Here is an 18,354-nt window from a genome sequence, read left to right on the forward strand (position 1 = left end):
GCACGCACGCACGCACGCACGCATGCACGCACGCACGCACGCACATTTTGGGTGCTTGTCCTTGCAAGTTATATTCACCCTTACTCCACTATCTGTCTCTCTGTGTCTATCTCTCTGTCTCTGTCTGTCTGTCTGTCTGTCTGTCTCTCTCTCTCTCTCTCTCTCTCTCTCTCTGTCTCTGTCTGTCTGTCTGTCTGTCTGTCTGTCTGTCTGTCTGTCTGTCTCTCTCTCTCTCTCTCTCTCTCTCTCTCTCTCTCTCTCTCTCTCTCTCTCTCTCTCTCTCTCTCAGATGAAGGGTTCATCAGTAATTGAGTCTGTGGTGTGTGAGCCGATTTTCCGTGATTGAAGGAAGGGTGGGCGAGTGAGATAGAACCCTAGAGAGAGAGAGAGAGAGAGAGAGAGAGAGAGAGAGAGAGAGAGAGAGAGAGAGAGAGAGAGAGAGAGAGAGAACACATTATTACATTCAATATGTCCTGTCATTTGCATAACAGCTCCATGTGACACACGCGCGCGCACGCACGCACGCGCGCGCGCACACACACACACACACACACACACACACACACACACACACACACACACACACACACACACACACAGCAAGCAGAACAAGCAGAACATGTGAGGGAAGTCATGCCGCTTCCATATTAATATCCAGCTATGATGTTGTTTTCATATTAAAACTCCTCGTAAACACAGAGCATAACGAGCAGCAGGTGTCTGTATGTAAATGAAGTTCAGACACAGTGTCGATTCTGAAGAATTTAGATTTAGTTTCAGTTGTAATCTTTTGAATAAAACTAAATTCAGTTTTGGTCATATTTTTTATCACCTGAAACGTTTTACTGGTGCTGACGTCAGTCTTAGTCGGCTAAATGTACAGTTGGTTTTGTTGACCAAAATAGTCATCGTACCTTTAGTTTTACTGTCATCAAATGGTGGTTCAATAAATAATGGACTTTGATGCTATTTTGTTGTCTTTGGATAAGATTTTTTCCACAATTCCATGGTGGTATTGATGTTTTTGATTGATTGAAAATTGTATTAGACAAAAATGGAGAACAGTACAAGTATAGTGAATACGATAAAAATGTTGTACAGTTGAACATCTTGCCTAAATGGAACATCCCAAATAAGTCCTTTTACGGTATTTTTTACGTTGGAAGTCCTTGGTATTCAATTCATGGACATAATAAGTAACATGTTGGTTTCATAGGAAAGATAACAGGCAAAACGTTGATCAAAATAACAATTATTCTACATTCTCTAATTGTGTAGACTTCCTGTAAGATAAGTAACGTAGATGTTTGACAGTTATGTGACTCTTGAGAGTGTAAAATGAAACCAAATGGACCCGTACACTGGGGGCTAGTCCTCTCCTCCGCGTCATATGGGTCCCCTCTGTCAGGTGATTAGAAGTGGCCCGCCCACTCCTCGCGCACTGAAGGAAGCATGCACTCAGTGCGGGGCCCTCCCCAGGTTCACCATGTGAAAAATGGGTTACACAATCGTGGGATAACAAAATATACAAAAAAGAAAAAAAGAGCATCTGCTAAATGGCTTAACACTTGTTGTAATGTCTTGTTGTGTCCACTAGGAGGTGACCAGGCACCTGCGGAGGTGTTTTGTTGTAGCAATGTGTTGTAATCAAGGACGTGCTGGCCATTGGGAAAAGCGGGACAACTCCCGAACGGCTGGTTCATTCCCGGCCGGTCCAGGCCGGCCATTAGGAAAAAAAATACAAATAAAATGTCTTCGTTCCATTTTGGGGGCTGGGCGGCCAACAAAGTAAATCGTCACTGTCGGGCAGAAACCTCGTATCTCCAAGTTTCGAATTTGTACATTTCTTTTGCAAAGCAAAGCCCTGCTTCATCATACAAGGCTGTCACACAAAAGTAGTTAAAACAGCAGATCTACAAGCACACAAGGTGCGAGGCGTTGTATGCTTGTAGATCGGCTGTTTTCACTAGTTTAAATCATTTTTTAAAATGATAAATACAAAACAAACGGTTTTGGACATATAAGGTTTCCACCCGACAACGACGAAATATAACTCATGTAATTGGCCCACTGGCTTGTCACTTGTCATGCTCTGAAATGGCAAATCTTTGAGTAGCAGCAGCAACAAGTTTCTTGTTTACAAACATTGAGACTAAATGCACAGGTGACTGTATCATGTAATCAATTCCCACCAATCCCCAAACCTGTTGTTTTGGGGAGCGCTGGTTTCATTGGCTAATTTTGGTACCGACCTGCGCACGCATCTAGTTCTTATCAGTGTAACGTGGACCAGAAATGCGTCTATAGAGAGAGAGCTCTCTCTATAGCGCAATGAGGGCCTCTCCAACTCTTTTGCCCGGGCTGAATCAGGGGCCCAGCACGTCCCTGGTTGTAATGTGGCGTTCTCGTCCCTGGTTGTAATGTGGCGTTCTCACCACTAGGAGGTGACCAGACACCTGGAGGAGGTGACGCAGGACTCTCAGATCATCTCCATCCGTCAGAAGGAGGCGGAGGTGGAGTTGGAAGCGGCCAGAGACAGAGTGCAGCAGCAAGCTACCGAGATCCTGCTGAAAGCCAGTAAGATTGTCTGTCTGTATTCCTCTCCTCTCCTCTCCTCTCCTCTCCTCTCCTCTCCTCTCCTCTCCTCTCCTCTCCTCTACTTTACTTTACTTTATTTGTTTATTTAGACAGGACAATGCATATTAATGAACACTACATAAAAACAATGTAAATACACCGGAATGAGCAAAAATGCTAAATGTCATTCGTAGTCCCCACATGAAGACAAAACAAACAAACAAACAAACAGTAACCCTACATTAAGAGAGGGCGTTTAAAAACATACATACAAATACTATTTCTCCTGTAACCAAAAAGACAACAAAAACAACACATATTACCAACAGTACCCTACATTAAAAAAAGGATAGTTAAAAATATACATACATGGCTGTACTATTAGACTATACATGGTCACAGGTTTCATTGTCCACTAACAATTTTTTTAGATTGTACTTGAAGGATGGAAATGACAAACAGTCTCTTAGGTAGGTCATTCCAGATTGAACAGCTCTCCTCTCCTCTCCTCTCCTCTCCTCTCCTCTCCTCTCCTCTCCTCTCCTCTCCTCTCCTGGGTACAAGGATTCACTGCGGGCCCCCCATGAATGTTAACTATTGAAAAATAGCAGATATACAAGCTCACAGCGCGGCACCGAGTGCCACGCTGCGAGCTTGTAGATCTGCTATTTTTGAAAGATTTTGAAAATGTGTGCAAGAAACCTATGTTTCCATGTCAGTGGTGCTCAAACCTTTTCATGTCAAGGACCCCCAAGATGATACGTGTTTGGCCACGGACCCCCATCTCAAAATATCTAGCTCCAGGGACCCCCCCAGAGACAAAATTTGAGTTACAAATGTTCGCTTAAAAAATACCATATATTCAAAGATTTGCACACATTTTCACGACTTTTCAAAAATAGCAGATCTACGAGCTCGCAGCGCGGCACTCGGTGCCGCGCTGTGAGCTTGTATATCTGCTATTTTTCAATAGCTAAAGTTACTAGGGCCCCTCCACCTTGGGCCCTAGTAACTCAGTCCCCCCCCCTTGTGACGCCCGTGCCCTCAGGTAGTGTAAATTAGCAGCTTTCTTGTTCAGTGTTTCTGTTCGTGTTTTCTCCCGGGACTCCTGGCCTCTTCTTAGGGCTCTGAATGGAGTCAGCAGAACTCCATGAAAGCTCAGTACAAACTGAGACACACTGCGTGCGTGCGTGCGTGCGTGCGTGCATGCGTGTGCTCACCACCACCCTATGAGAGCTGATCAAGCAGAAAAAAAAAGGAGTGAAGTCATGTTGTTTCCATATTAACTGTATTACTGCCAGATGTTGTTATTTATTTATTGGGTTTTGTGCCAGCAAAAGCACCTTACCTTTGCGATGTTATAGACAAAGATGTATTAATTTTTTTTTTCATCATTATTATTTCATTTTCTCCTTAAATAGGTGTACTTTGGCTATACTAGCAATAGAGGGCAGCCTCATGCAAGAATGAATGTGAAATGGGCCGCTGCAGCTTCCATCAGAGTCGCATCAGAGCAATAGAACGACAGTTGTGAAGTTCACTTCTTGTGCCAAGAAGTGAATTTGGACATTGTTGATGTTTACGTGAGGTGGAGATTTCAAAGCAGGATTACAGGAGATGCTTATACTGTACACACCCGCGCGACCCCTCATCAGTTTACAGACATCAAAACAAGGTACAAAAGAACGAGCCAAAGAACGTACTATTGGCAACGCGCCGCCGGGAAAAATGAGTTAATACCCAGCTATGATGCTGTTTTTAAATGAACACTTCCAAGGCCTAACAACTTCCAGGGTCCTTGTCCCTTTTATACCCATATATGGAGATCCCTGATACCCATATATAGGGAGAACACTTGACGGCAACTTGATCAGCAAGTCCATGGGTGTCAGTGTGATGTCAGTGTGACGTAAAACGGATATGTGCCCATATTATGGAGATCTCTGTATCTCTCAGGCCTTGTCCCCTCTTATTTAATTGGCACATTGGTTGGAACTGCGGTTCTACTGAAAAAAAATGTACAACTGTACATCATACAAGTACAGTAACAGCAGGGTAAGCAGCTAAGAATGTAGGCAAATAGCTGAGCTATCCGTGTGTGAAAGTTGGAGTCTGTAGAACCAACCATGTGCTGTGAGACCAGTGTTGATTTCGTTGACTAAAACTGTGACGGAAAATGTTTGTCGACTGCGTTTCTTTCACTGACGAAAACTAAATAAGAATTAAATAAAAACTAAACTATGATGACTAAAACTGAGACCAAATATATTGACAATTAAAAACTAGACTAAAACGTTGGGGAGGGACTAGGGGAGAATACAGTCATTTTATGTTCGGTTGCTCTCAGGTGTTGCGCACTGAAAATAGCAGATCTACAAGCTACTGAGCTTTTAGATCGGCTATTTTCAGCACACAACCAAGTGTAAAATCAGTCATTACGATGCCATCAGGGCCTGCCAAAAATACATCTCATGATATTTAGTCGACTAAATTCAGACTAAAACTAAAACTGTTTGGCTGACTAAATTATGACTAAAACTAAAAGACATCTTTATTCAAAAGACTATGACTAAAACTAAATCAAAATCTGCTGTCAAAAACAACACTGTGTGAGACCTCTTTCATGTGATTCGGGGCCCGGGCTTCAATTAGTAGTCGGGATGGGATGTGATGGGATAAAGCCTTTTCCACACTCTCCCACAGGCTCCCATTATAAAGCCTTCCAAAACATCCCACACAAGTGAACGCTGGCTTTGTTTACGGTGGCGTCATCATCAACGTGTCCTTAGACATACATGGGCAACTGGCGGCCCGGGGGCCACATGCGGCCCCCACCTTCACTTAATGCGGAATACATGATATATTATTGATTCCGGCTGTTACGATTCCAAACAGGCAAACAAGTCATGACCCCAGTGGCGTCAGTTCAGGAAAAGGTAAGGAATGGCAACATGACTGGTGTCTTGCACGCGCGCGAAGCCAGTCATGTTGCCATACCTTAGCAACAGCCATGATACATTTATTTTAAGAACTACTTTTTTTCCTCCCCCGTTTCTACGGTTTCTTGGGCTGGATATGGCAGCCTGGAACGGTTGTTCAAGTGCAGCTAAACTTGGCATGTTAGTAAACGTGCCACCCACAATTAACAATAATGAATTGCACCTGTGCAGCCGACCTGCGGAAGCTGGAAATATACCATTTTGTCAAGATGGGGAGAATACAAGTGTGGAGAATATAATTATAATTCCTTGTTAAAGTGACCATTTTGTAAAATTTTGCATTTGTAGTTATTTTACTGTAATTTAACAACATAATAACCAGCACAGATAGACAAAGAGACATTCATGGATTTATCTTTATAAATAACTTTTATTTCCCCCCCTGGACCCAGGGTATGGCATCTGCATACCCCTGCCATACCCAATTGACGCATGACCCACTTTAATTACGTCAGTCTGTTTTAGTGGCTTAATGGCAAGTATTACAAAATGTACTGTATTGTGCTTTTCATGTTGAATGTATTTGTTATTAAGTTCAGTTATCAAGTTAACACAAGTATCCATCCATCCATCCATCTTCAACCGCTTATCCGGAATCAGGTCGCGGGGGTAACAGTTCCAACTGAGAACTCCAGATTTCCTTATCCCGAGCAACTTCCTCAACTCCCTCAGGGAGTATACCGAGGCATTCCCAAGCCAGTTTGGAGATATAATCCTTCCATCTGGTCTTTGGAATGCCACGGGGTCTCCTCCCAGTGGGACGTGCATCGAGGACCTTCCTAGGAAGGCGCTCGGGAGGCATCCGTACTAGATGCCCGAACCACCTAAGCTGACTCCTTTCCAAGTGTAGGAGTAGCGGTTCTACTCCAAGTCTCTCTCGGGTGACTGAGCTTCTCACCCTATCTCTAAGGGAGATGCCAGCCACCCGTCTGAGGAAACCCATTTCGGCCGATTGCACCCGCGACCTTATACTTTCGGTCATGACCCACACTTCATATAACTAAATGCATTTTGAAATTAAATGAAAACAGCAGATCTACAAGCTCAAAATGTGTTGCAGTGCGAGGCGTCGATCCAGGGTCCATCTTGGGTGCCTCCAAGCCACCCAGATGACAACTGTGTGTGTGTGTGTGTGTGTGTGTGTGTGTGTGTGTGTGTGTGTGTGTGTGTGTGTGTGTGTGTGTGTGTGTGTGTGTACTTGTGTGTGTGTGCGTGCGTGTGTGCGTGCGTGTGTGCGTGCGTGCGTATCCATCCATCCGTCCGTCCGTCCGTCGGAGTAAACGGATACAGGGCTCATATTGACGTGTTTGTCTTCAACACAGTGTCTTTAGCCTGCAGGCCACCCAGATGACCAGTGTGTGTGTGTGTGTGTGTGTGTGTATGTGTGTGTGTGTGTGTGTGTGTGTGTGCGTGCGTGTGCGTGTGCGTGTGCGTTGCAGGTCAGATCGGCAGCCTGCAGGCCACCCAGATGACCCAGGAAGCGGCCATCAGGGACCTGGACAGCGAGCGCAGCCGCCTCAAGGACAAGGTTCACCGTCTGGAGGAGGAGCGAGCCTCCCTGACCAGCAAGAGCCAGGCTCTGGACGAGAGGCAGAGGCAGCACATCATGTCCCTGGAGAAGGTACGTTCTAGTGGGAGAAATATGTGAAAAAGGTGTTCACTTCCGGCAGAAAGCGTGAAAATTTGCACCTAGGGGTATTTTTTTGCGCTGAATTCAAAAATTGACGCGCCCAAGCTCTTTTCTCAAATTCACTTTTCTCTAATTCACTTACCATAGGGTTAGGGTTAGGGAAAAAAGACCCCCAAAAAAATCTTCTTTAAGTAGCATGTGAGGGGTCTATCTAGGGGGTTTTCATGATTCTGAATCCATTCCAAGCATTTGTTTTGCACAAAAACATTCCTTGGGCAAGAAATGGACTCCACAAAACTATGGTTTAGTGATGAGTCATCACTTTTCACAGTTGTGTACGGTCCATTTCTTGCCCAAGGAATGTTTTTCGTGCAAAACAAATGCTTGCAATGGATTCAGAATCATGAAAACCCCCTAGATAGACCCCTCACATGCTATTTAAAGAAGATTTTTTGGGGGGTCTTTTTTCCCTAGTATGGTAATTGGAGCCACCAGATCCCATGGGAAAAGTGCTTGGGACCGTACATTTTTGAATTCGGCGCACACAGATACCCCTAGGTGCAAATGTTCACGCTTTCTGACGGAAGTGAACACATTAGCCTATTTTTGTTACATATTTCTTCCACTATTCACATCATGTGATTGGAGAAGGTATGTCTGTGATAAGATTGCAATTAGATAGTGGACAGGCACGTCCACTTGTTGTTCCTAATATATGTAAACCAGTGTTGTTTTTGACAGCAAATTTTTTATTTCGTTTTAGTCGTAGTCTTTTGAATAAAATGTAATTTAGTTTTAGTCATAATTTAATCACCTGAAAGGTTTTAGTCTAATTTTAGTCGACTAAATATTATAAGATTTTAGGCGACTAAATCTACAGTTGATTTAGTAAACTAAAATGTATTTTGGCAGGCCTTGATGGCATCGTAATGACTGATTTTACACTTGGTTGCGTGCTGAAAATACAGATCTACAAGCTTGTAGATCGGCTATTTTCAGCACGCAACACCTGAGAGCAACCACACATAAAATGACTCTCTTCTCCTCTTGTCCCTCCCTAACGTTTTAGTCTAGTTTTTATTTTGTTGACGAAATTGTCAATATATTTAGTCTTAGTTTTAATCATCACAGCTTAGCTTTTATTTCGTTTTTATTTCGTTTTCGTCAGTGAAAAAAATGCAGTCGACAAACATTTTTCGTCATAGTTTTAGTCGACAAAATCAACACTGATGTAAACGACATAGCATCTGCCTGTGACTGCAACCTGTTCCTGTTCGCGGATGACTCGGCTCTCCTAGTCTCGGACAAGGACCACTTGCAGGTTGAAAAGACACTCAACTCTGAACTAAGTAAGATCTGCACATGGCTTAACGACAACAAATTATCAATTCACCCTTTGTTAGCCTTCTGGTTGGTTCCTGACTGACCAACCACAAGGCTCTATCTGCCTTGTCCCGCCCTGGTTCCGCCTTCTTTATGTAGAATTAGCTAAAACATCATTTTTGGAGAAATAAAAACATTTAAAAACATGCAGAGTCACTATACTGCACTGAGCAGCTCCATTTCACTGAAACCAAGTTTTAAATTAGAATTGAATACACAGAAAAAGAATACGAAGCAACTGAATTAAAATGGTAGTGGATGGAGTGTCCCACCAAGTGTCCCACCAAGACACAGCAACCAATGGGTGTGAAGAGGGGCGGGACAATGGGCAGGACTTGACAAAGGGTGAATTCACCTGGGCAAAACTGAATCTGGGGGAGTGGCTGGGGGGCCGTTGATAGGGACAGAGAGGGGGCGACCCACTGTATATGGAGATCCCTGATGTCGTCATCATGACATCATAGCAGTGATGTCAGGTAAGACTGTTGAAGAGATTGTCTGCTTCCAGAGCCTGCCTGGGCTGGGGTTGCGAATATGGTCATCACCTTTCCCATATATGGGCGAACAAAAGACTTGGGTATCACTGATTGGCCAAACTGTCCATGATGTCAGAGTCTCTGAACCCATATAAGCGGTCGCACGCGCACTTGAGCTGCATCACGTCCCAGAAGATCTGAAGAATATACTTTGATCCACAGTAGAACTGCATCACGTCTCAGAAGATCTGAAGAATCAACTTTGATCCAAAGTAGAACTGCATCACGTCCCAGAAGATCTGAAGAATCCACTTTGATCCACAGTAGCTGCTGGTGGGAGAAATGTTGCAGTGGAGCGTTCATCTCAACCACGCACCAAACAGAGGCTGTCATCATGCCGCTGTTGCCGTGGGAAACAAGCTGTACTCCTTTGGAGTAAACGGAAACACCTACAGCGCTCATATTGATGTGTTCGTCTTCAACACAGTGTCTTTAGTCTGGAGGGAGTTGCCTCCGGTGACACCAACAGGAGGAGAGCGCCACCATGAGTTTCCCTCCAGGCGCTGGGGCCACACAGCTGACCTGGTCAGAGATATTGTATACATCTGGGGAGGGAGGACTAACCCAGGTTACTGCAACGTGCTTTATGCATTTGATGTCGACGCCCACACATGGTTCAAGCCCAGGGTTTCTGGTACCGTTCCAGAGGGGAGGTCCGGCCACTCAGCCTGTGTCTTGGAGAAGGTCATGATTATTCATGGAGGATACAACAATCTGACTGGATGGACTAATGACATCTACAAGTTGGACACCACCACAATGGTCTGGTCTTTAATTAACACCAGAGACACTACAGCAGATGCTTTATTCCCTCACACTGCCACCATCATCGGGAAAAAGATGTTTGTATTTAGGGGTGAAGGGTACCAGTGGGGGTGGTACCGCTACTACAACGCTATCAGAGTGTTTGACACAGAGACCAACTGCTGGATGAAAACACATTCAGCACAGCTTCTTCCAGAAGGAAGCAGGAGTCATTCAGCCTTTGCCTACAATGGAGAGCTGTACATATTTGATGGTAAGAACTCTCTCAATGATCTGTGGAAATTCAGTCCAGAGACCTTCTCCTGGAAGAAGGTGAAGCCCAAGGGGAAAGGCCCATTAAGCATGGAAGATCAATGCTGTTGCATGATGAGAGATCGTGTCATCCTCTTTGGAGCAGACGGATCAGATGGACTGGTTATCTTAGACTTGAGTCCTAGTCTGAAGACATTATGTAAGCTGGCTGTTATTCAGTACGGTCTGGAGCAGTCTGAACTCCCACGCGACCTCAGGTGGGAACTGGCAGCCATGACGACACAAAACCACTGAAACAAACAGCGAGACCCCAAAAAAAGAGAGAAAAACAACAGTAACTGAAAAATGAAAAAGAAATACACCCGCTGTACACCCCAAAAATGGATCAGATTAAAATAATCTAAAAAATAAATAAATAACACAAAAGCAAATAAACAGCGAGGTGTAATGTTCCATCATGGATCTTTGGCCATGTTTGATGATGATGTCATGTTGATGTGTGTATACATATATATATATATATAATATATAATTTTTTTTAGTAAATGTACTTAGTTACAACAGTGCCTCAAATCCTTCTAAGGTTTTTTGAAAGACCTTTGTTTCTATGTCAGTGGTGCCCAAACTTTTTCATGTGAAGGACCCCCAAAATGATATGTATCTGGCCCCCATCTCAAAATATTTATTTCCAGGGACCCCCAAGAAGCAACATTTTAGTTACAAATGTTCCCTTAAAAAAATTAAAAAAATTAAAAGAAAAGAAAATACATGGATTCAAAGATTTGCACACATTTTCACGACTTTTTAAAAATATTATACTTCAGCTATTGGATTTTATACTTTAGCTATTGAAAAATAGCAGATTTACAAGCTCACAATGCGGCATCGAGTGCCGCGCTGCGAGCTTGTATATCTGCTATTTTTCAATAGCTAAAGTATGACATAATTATGGCCCCTCCACTTTGGGCCCTAGTAACACAGTCCCACTTTTCCCCCCCTTGTGACGCCCCTGGTTGCAGACTCTGCGGGAGGACAAGGCGTCGTACGAGCGCGAGGTGCTGGCCGTGGCGTCGCGCTACGAGGACCAAGCGACGCTGCTGAGGGACGGCCAGATCCGAGCCATGGACGAGCTGAACAAGAAGCACCGCGTCAGCCTGGAGAACGCCATGAACAACGCCGAGAGGGACAAGAGCCACCTGCTGGCCGTGAGTGGTACCGCAACACACACACACACACACACACACACGCACACACACACCACACACACACACACACACACACACACACACACACACACACACACACACACACACACTGAACCACCTTAGCCATAAATTAATATAACCCTTGTAGAACTTTTATTGTGAAGATGTTTTCTCTCTACAAGAGTTATAACAGGGAAAGGGGGAGGACGTGCCCTCTACAAGAGTTATAACGGGGAGAGGGGGAGGACGGTCGGTGAGGCCGTTTGGTCCGTCTAGCTAGCTGCTCCAAACATGCACAAATGCAATAAACTAGGTGCTCACCGCATTGCCGCAACTGTTCTCTACCTGTTCGCAAACTGTTGGGGATGTGTCAGTCCGTATTTTACTGTTGGGGGTGTGTCAGTCCGTATTTTACTGTTGGGGGTGTGTCAGTCCGTATTTTACTGTTGGGGATGTGTCAGTCCGTATTTTAATGTTTACTATTCTTTCAATAAAGGAGTGTTTTACCCAAGCTTTTTTCCCACAGGTTTCTTTCCCTGTTTGTCTCAGTGGAAGGTCTTCGTTTGTACACGGCCTCAGAAATCTTGTATCTCCGCGTTCAACTCATTAAGACGTGGAATTATTTCATACTTTAGCTATTGAAAAACAACAGATCTACAAGCTCATCTGCTATTTTTTTTTTTTTGGAAAAATGTTTTTTTTTCTTTGAATATATAATCGGGATAAACAATATTCAAAGACTTTGCGCACTGTGAGCTTGTATATCTGATATGTTTTTTTTAATGTATTATTCATGCTTTTTTTTTTTTTTTTACAAATTTTGTAAAGACATAATGGTCAATAATGTGTTCCATGCCTTAACACATCGGACGCCCACGAGGTGTCTACGCGACAATTTCTTTGATGTCGCTGGAGGCCCACGGCGCGTTGGACGCGTTTACTGTATTTACAGTATAACTTTATATCTCACCGTTTGGTCGGGGCTACGCCTGGATGTAGCCCATTAGCCGCTAGTCGCTTCGAGTCGACGCTGAGAGCATCGCGCGGCCGTTTTTCTCCGTATACTCCAATGCATTTCCCCATCTTTAACGCCCTTTATCTCTGATGTTTGTTTTATGGCTAAAACTGTGGCCGTGTGCGGCAAAATGTCCAAATTTTGATCGGCAATGAACAGCTATGATCAACACTAGCCCTTACAGTAAGTTACACAATAACATCCTGTCTGCGCTCATGTGACCAAGTGACGTCATCGCGCATGCATTGACGCAGCAGGGCCGGATTAGCCACAATGGTGGTGGGCCTGGGCGCTTAGAGGAGATAAATAATAAACCGGTGGTTCGTTTTGATTGTCCCCCGCAGATGTTTGAACTGATCATGGTGTGTTTTGATTGGCTCCCTACAGGAGCTGCAGAAGCACTTTGAGCAGGAGCGCCTCTCATTGGAGGAAGAGAAGACGCAACTCAGGCAGCAGTTGGACGAACTGCGGGACGAGCTGACCTCCAAACTCACCGCAGCCAATGAGGAGGTAGGATAATGATGACCTCAGAGCTCACCACCACATGTTGTATAGATGAGAGAGAGATGAAGCAGGGACCCCCACCACATATTGTATAGATTGACAGATGAAGCAGGGACCCCCACTACATCTATCTATAAACTAGAAATACTGTTCCTACGAAACAGTGTGGGCTCGCTCGTGACTATATTCTGCAGCGTGCTAACTGTGCCACTCCCAGACTGTGCTAACACCACTCCCAGATTTCCCACACCTCAATTGCACCTCATTGGCTAAGGGCCCTGCCTTTGTACTGTCTGCGACGGAACTCACTATATAAATGTGGATAATTCTCGCCTTTCAGGTGAGCCCACAATAAAGTTTCCCCAGGACTAGTCCAACATGCCAACATGACTATATTCTGCAACATGCTAACTGTCATGTGAATCTCAACCAATACTCTAGCTAACACCACTCCCACTCCCTGTACAAAGGTACTGTCTGCGGCAGGTATATGCGGCGGAACTCACTATATAAATGACATGTGAAGCTCAACCAATACTCCAGCTAACACCACTCCCAGATGTCCACCAATTGCACCTCATTGGCTAAGGGCCCTGCCTTTGTACTGTCTGCGGCACAAATATAACATAGTGTTCTCGCCTTTCAGGCGAGCCCACAATTAGGGAAACCTACGTCGGCGTGTCTGCGGGCTAAAAACTAAAACTACGCTACAATGACTAAATATTTTTTAGACAATTTTGTCAACAAATAAAATCTGGACTAAAATGTCAGGGAGGGACTTATTATTATTACAAAACCTACATTAACCACTTCAGCCCTATATACATTTCAGACATTTTGAAAATGCGCTTGTAGATTTTCAATCGTTTTTTATCGATTTGAAAACGTGAAACTGCATAACGAGTATGTTTACTTTTACTTCTGGAAATCTTTTCTGGAGGGCTGTGGCAGACACGGTTAGCATAGGTTGGGATTTTTGGACATCTCTCTTTGCTAGTTTTTTGTTATAGAAGGCATGCACGTCCACTGGGACCCGCCCCCCTAATCTAGACTGAGTGGCAAAACATTGAGAAGCATGGAGCATTGGAGTTTGGACGTGCTAAAAAAATGCAGATAGAAAGAGGATAATTCAAGCTTTCAGTACAGCCACAATGTTGGTAAGTTTAACTTTGTTTAATACAATCAGAGCAGTGATCTCCATATATGGGCAATAAACAGGTGACATCACAGTGATGTCAGATACTCAGAGCAGGGATCTCCATATGTGGGCATAAAAGCGATTCTGTTATGGATCTCCATATATGGGCATAAAAGGGATTGTATCCCAGATGATGCCCTGTTAGGAGAACCACACTAACATAATTCATATGGCCAAGACAGATGGTGCAACCTCACCCTTTAAGGAGAGGTCGCTTTTCGCCCTTAGGCATCTTACTGGTTAGTTGTAGAGACATTTTTTTTTTTTTTTTTTTTTTTTGGTTATTGCTTTGGATTATTTGGATTCAAAAAGGTCAGAGGAAGTAATAAATCCTCAGCTAAAGATACCCATTTTAAAAAATGTATTAAAAGTAAAACTAAGGACATTTTGTCTATGATTTCAGTTCGTTTTAGTCAACACACAATACAGTTTCAGTCAGTTATCGTTTCATTTTTTTATTATAGTTTTCATTTACAACATTTTTATCTCACGAGTTTTGTAACCCATTTTTCACCCCGTGCCAATTATCTAATGTAATCCTGGGTGCTACACTCCCTCTGCCAACCTGGGGAGAGCAACGGACTGACCTCATGCATAGAAGGAAGCCTCTTTTCACCTGACGGGGGAGTTTCCCTGGTTAGACGTAGCGCGTGGAAGGAACACGTTATTCCAACCAGTTCCTTCCCATTCCATCAGGCGCCCCGGCTGGCCAGGGGGAGGCAGTATAGTTTACAATTCTTTTTTGTGAGACACGGGGAGAACATGCAAACGCCACACAGAATCAGAATGTTGGTTTTCTTCAGCAGAGCTTTGGCGGCTGTGGTCTCCTTCATCTCCTCTTCCTCCTCTTGTGTGTGTTTGAGTTCAACCGCGTTTAGCATTGAAAACGATATTGTTTAAAGTGAAACATCAAGTCTTATTAAGGAGAGATGATCAGGGGAGCAGAGATTGTACCACCAGCATTAAGACTGGAGTATGGGTAGAGTTTCTCAGTGAAGGAGCAGCCAGTGCAAGATGAACTCTGGCCTTCATCATAAAAGGAGACCAGATAATCCCACTTTCTGGACATTCTTTCTTACAGGGAGGAGGACAGAAGGGTCAGCATTAGCCTTGTACTCATTTCCATTCCTCAACCATATAGTCCAGTAACCATTGTTGGGGCTCAGTAGGATTTGTCCCTTCCTGTAGATGGACTCTCTGGCCACTCCTATATCCCACTCAGACGTCCCTTTAACCTGAACCTCATAGTAAAACCTTCCTGAGGAGAAGCTTTGTTTTCCTAAGACACAGGCACCTGTAGAGAATCTAATTTTTCACTTGTTTTCCATCCTCAGACAGGATGAGCCAGGGGTGTGCTGTATCAGGGTCCAGAGTCACATCCACTGCTATTGCTGGATGTTCCTCAGCTCAACATGCCACATCTTCTCTATCACTTGAATGAGTGTCTTCTCCAGCTGACTGAGACTGAGTGTCTTCTCCAGCTGACTGAGTGTCTTCTCCAGCTGAGCCACAGCTGTCCTCACATATGGAGACTGATGGACATGGACCTTTGTCCAGTCCTTGGTGGGTGGAGGGGTGTTGATGGATGTGAAGTTCTGGAGGAGGTGGAGGTGGTCTTCAGTGTGTGAGAGCTGCTTCACCTCAGAGCTTCTCTTCTCTAACTGAGTGATTTCCTTTTGCAGATCTTTGATGAAGCCTTCAGCCTGTTTCTCTGTTGTTTTCTGCTTTTCAACACAGCTCCTCAGAGCAGCGAAGACCTGCACACATGCATCTGTTATCTCTTTGTCTGTGTCGTTCTGCCTGAGCTCTACTGAGTGTTTGACCTCCAGAATGGAAGGAATGACAGGAGAGATGATCAGAGGAGCAGAGTTTCTACCACCATCATGAAGTCCAGGACTAAAGATTGGATAGAGTTTCTTAGTGAAGGAGCAGCCAGTGAAAGAGTAGAGATGAACTCTGGCCTCCACATCATAAAAGGAGACCAGACCCTCCTCATAATCCACAAACACTCCCACTTTCTGGAGCTTCTCTCTTACATGGACGAGGACAGGAGGGTGAGCAGCAGCCAAGTACTCATTTCTATTACTCAACGCTATAGTCCAGAAATCATTGTTGGGGATCAGTGTGATCTGTCCCTTCCTGTTGATGGACTCTCTGGCCACTCCTACAGTCCACCTAGTATTCCCTTTAACCAGAACCTCACAGTAAAACCTTCCTGAGGAGAAGCTTTGTTTTCCTAAGACACTGACACAATAAGAGAATCTCTCTTTGTTGTCAGGGACATCCTTCCATATGTCTCCATGACTCACTTGTTTTCCATCCTCAGACAGGATGAGCTGGGGATGAGCTGTATCAGGGTCCAGAGTCACATCCACTGCATATTTCTGGATCCTCCTCAGCTCAGCATCATAAAGCTTCTCCATCTCCTGATAGAGAGTCTTCACCAGCTGAGCCACAGTTGTCCTCACAGGCAGAGCAGTGAAGATCTGCACACTGTCTGCTATCTTGTCTGCTATCTCTCTGTCTGAGTCTTTCTGGCTGAGCTCTACTGAGTGTTTGACCTCCTGAATCTTCACCTGTCTCTCCTGGATCATCTGCTGGACTTCAGCCTCTGTCTTTCTGAGCTCAGCCTTCATTCCTTCACATTCCTCTTCCAGAGATACAGTGTGATGGGACCTGTGGTCTGACTCGGTGCAGAACTGACAGACACACATGTGGTCAGTCTTACAGAACAGCTCCAGAGGTCGCTCATGTCTGGGACACATGTTTTCCAGGTTCTTCACAGGGTCGATCAGCTGGTGTGGTTTCAATGCTGTGAGTCTCTGATGAGGCTCCAGGTGAGTCTCACAGTAGGAGATCTGACAGACCAGGCAGGACTTCACAGCCTTCAGCTTGACGAAGGGAGAACAGAAGCCACAGGAGACTTCATCTGGCCCAGCAGCTCTCTGCTGTGTCTCCCTGAACTGATCGGCCATCTCAGAGAGGACTTTATTAACAGAGGATCGTGGTCTCTTATTGAAGGTTTCCTTGCACAGTGGACACCGACACACATAACTAGTGTCCCAGTACCGTGTGATGCAGCTTCTGCAGAAGTTGTGTGCACATGGAGTGGTGATTGGATCAGTGAACACATCCTGACAGATGGCACAACGTAGCTGCTCTTCAGACGCCATTTCTAGCAGATAGAAGTTGGATGTCCTGAAGAATGGCTTTGGGACCTTAAGCTGTGTTTGTTGGTTGGTTGAGTCGACAACGCTGAGACTCTGGACTCTGGCTGACTCTCTTTATACTCATCATTGTGATGTCACTGTGACATCACTCTTCATACTCTATACTCTGATGACCTCACAGTGATGTCACCACGACTCACCCATGTCCATAAATGGAGTTCCAGGACAGCAGACTATTATTCTTTGATGTAACCCTTCAGCTGCGGTGTAAAGTAACTAAGTGCATTTACTTAAGTACAATTTGGAGGCACATGTACTTTACTTGAATATTTCTAATTTCCAATACTTGTACTTCTACTCCACTACATCTCAGATCCAAATTGTGATGTCATCCTTTCCCCCTATCTGATTGGCTCACCATTAGAGTCAACAGCAGGCCCATATATTTACCTGAGTAGCCATGGTTTTATGCCCATATATGAGATCTCTGTATCGGTCAATCATTGTCCCTTTTTATGCCCATATATGGAGATCTCTGATGTCATCAGTATATGCCCATCAGTGTTGGGAATAACAATACTTTTATCGGTAACTAATAACGTAACTCGTTACCTTTCCCATTCAGTAACGCCGTTCTAGTTACTGTGGTGTAAAAGGGCTAGTTACTTGTTACTTTCTGTGGTCCAAATGGGCTGTTTCTCCCTGCCGCGGAGAGACTGAGTGCGGCAGCGGAGCCTCTCTCACTCCCTGTCTGCTGTCTGTCAGAGTGTCTGTCGTACCTCTCACAGTCATGACTGAGTGAAAGACGTGACTGGCCTCGCACACTAACATGATGTGCTGAAGAGGGGCGCTGATTGGTTGACCTAGGTTAAAACTTCAGGCTAAGCCAATCAGAGACGGCCTTGGTCTTAAAACATACACACAAACTGAAGCCAAATGCACACACATTGTCACATAAACGGTGAAGAGAGACGGAGAGGAGAGTACTCGTGTCTGCAAATGCTGCCGAAAGCTCGCGACAAAAGCATTAGCAACTTGGAAACATGCCACAGCATGTCACCCAGAGTCAACCAAACAGATTGATTGCCAAGCCACGTAATGCAATTGCTAGCTAGATATG

General features: G+C 44.6%; 1 protein-coding gene across 1 annotated transcript in view; it reads left to right on the forward strand.

Annotated features, from left to right (window-relative positions):
• fam184ab (family with sequence similarity 184 member Ab) overlaps positions 1–18,354 on the forward strand; it is a gene marked incomplete at both ends in the record, with an annotated part of 114,093 nt that overhangs the window by 34,303 nt on the left and 61,436 nt on the right. Inside the window, 4 exon segments of the mRNA XM_080744307.1 lie at positions 2,442–2,577; positions 7,016–7,197; positions 11,162–11,347; positions 12,750–12,872. Of these exon segments, the coding sequence (XP_080600433.1) occupies positions 2,442–2,577; positions 7,016–7,197; positions 11,162–11,347; positions 12,750–12,872 (627 nt within the window).

This window comes from Nannobrachium achirus (assembly GCF_963921795.1).
Source record: "Nannobrachium achirus genome assembly, chromosome: 16".
Lineage (NCBI taxonomy): Eukaryota > Metazoa > Chordata > Actinopteri > Myctophiformes > Myctophidae > Nannobrachium > Nannobrachium achirus.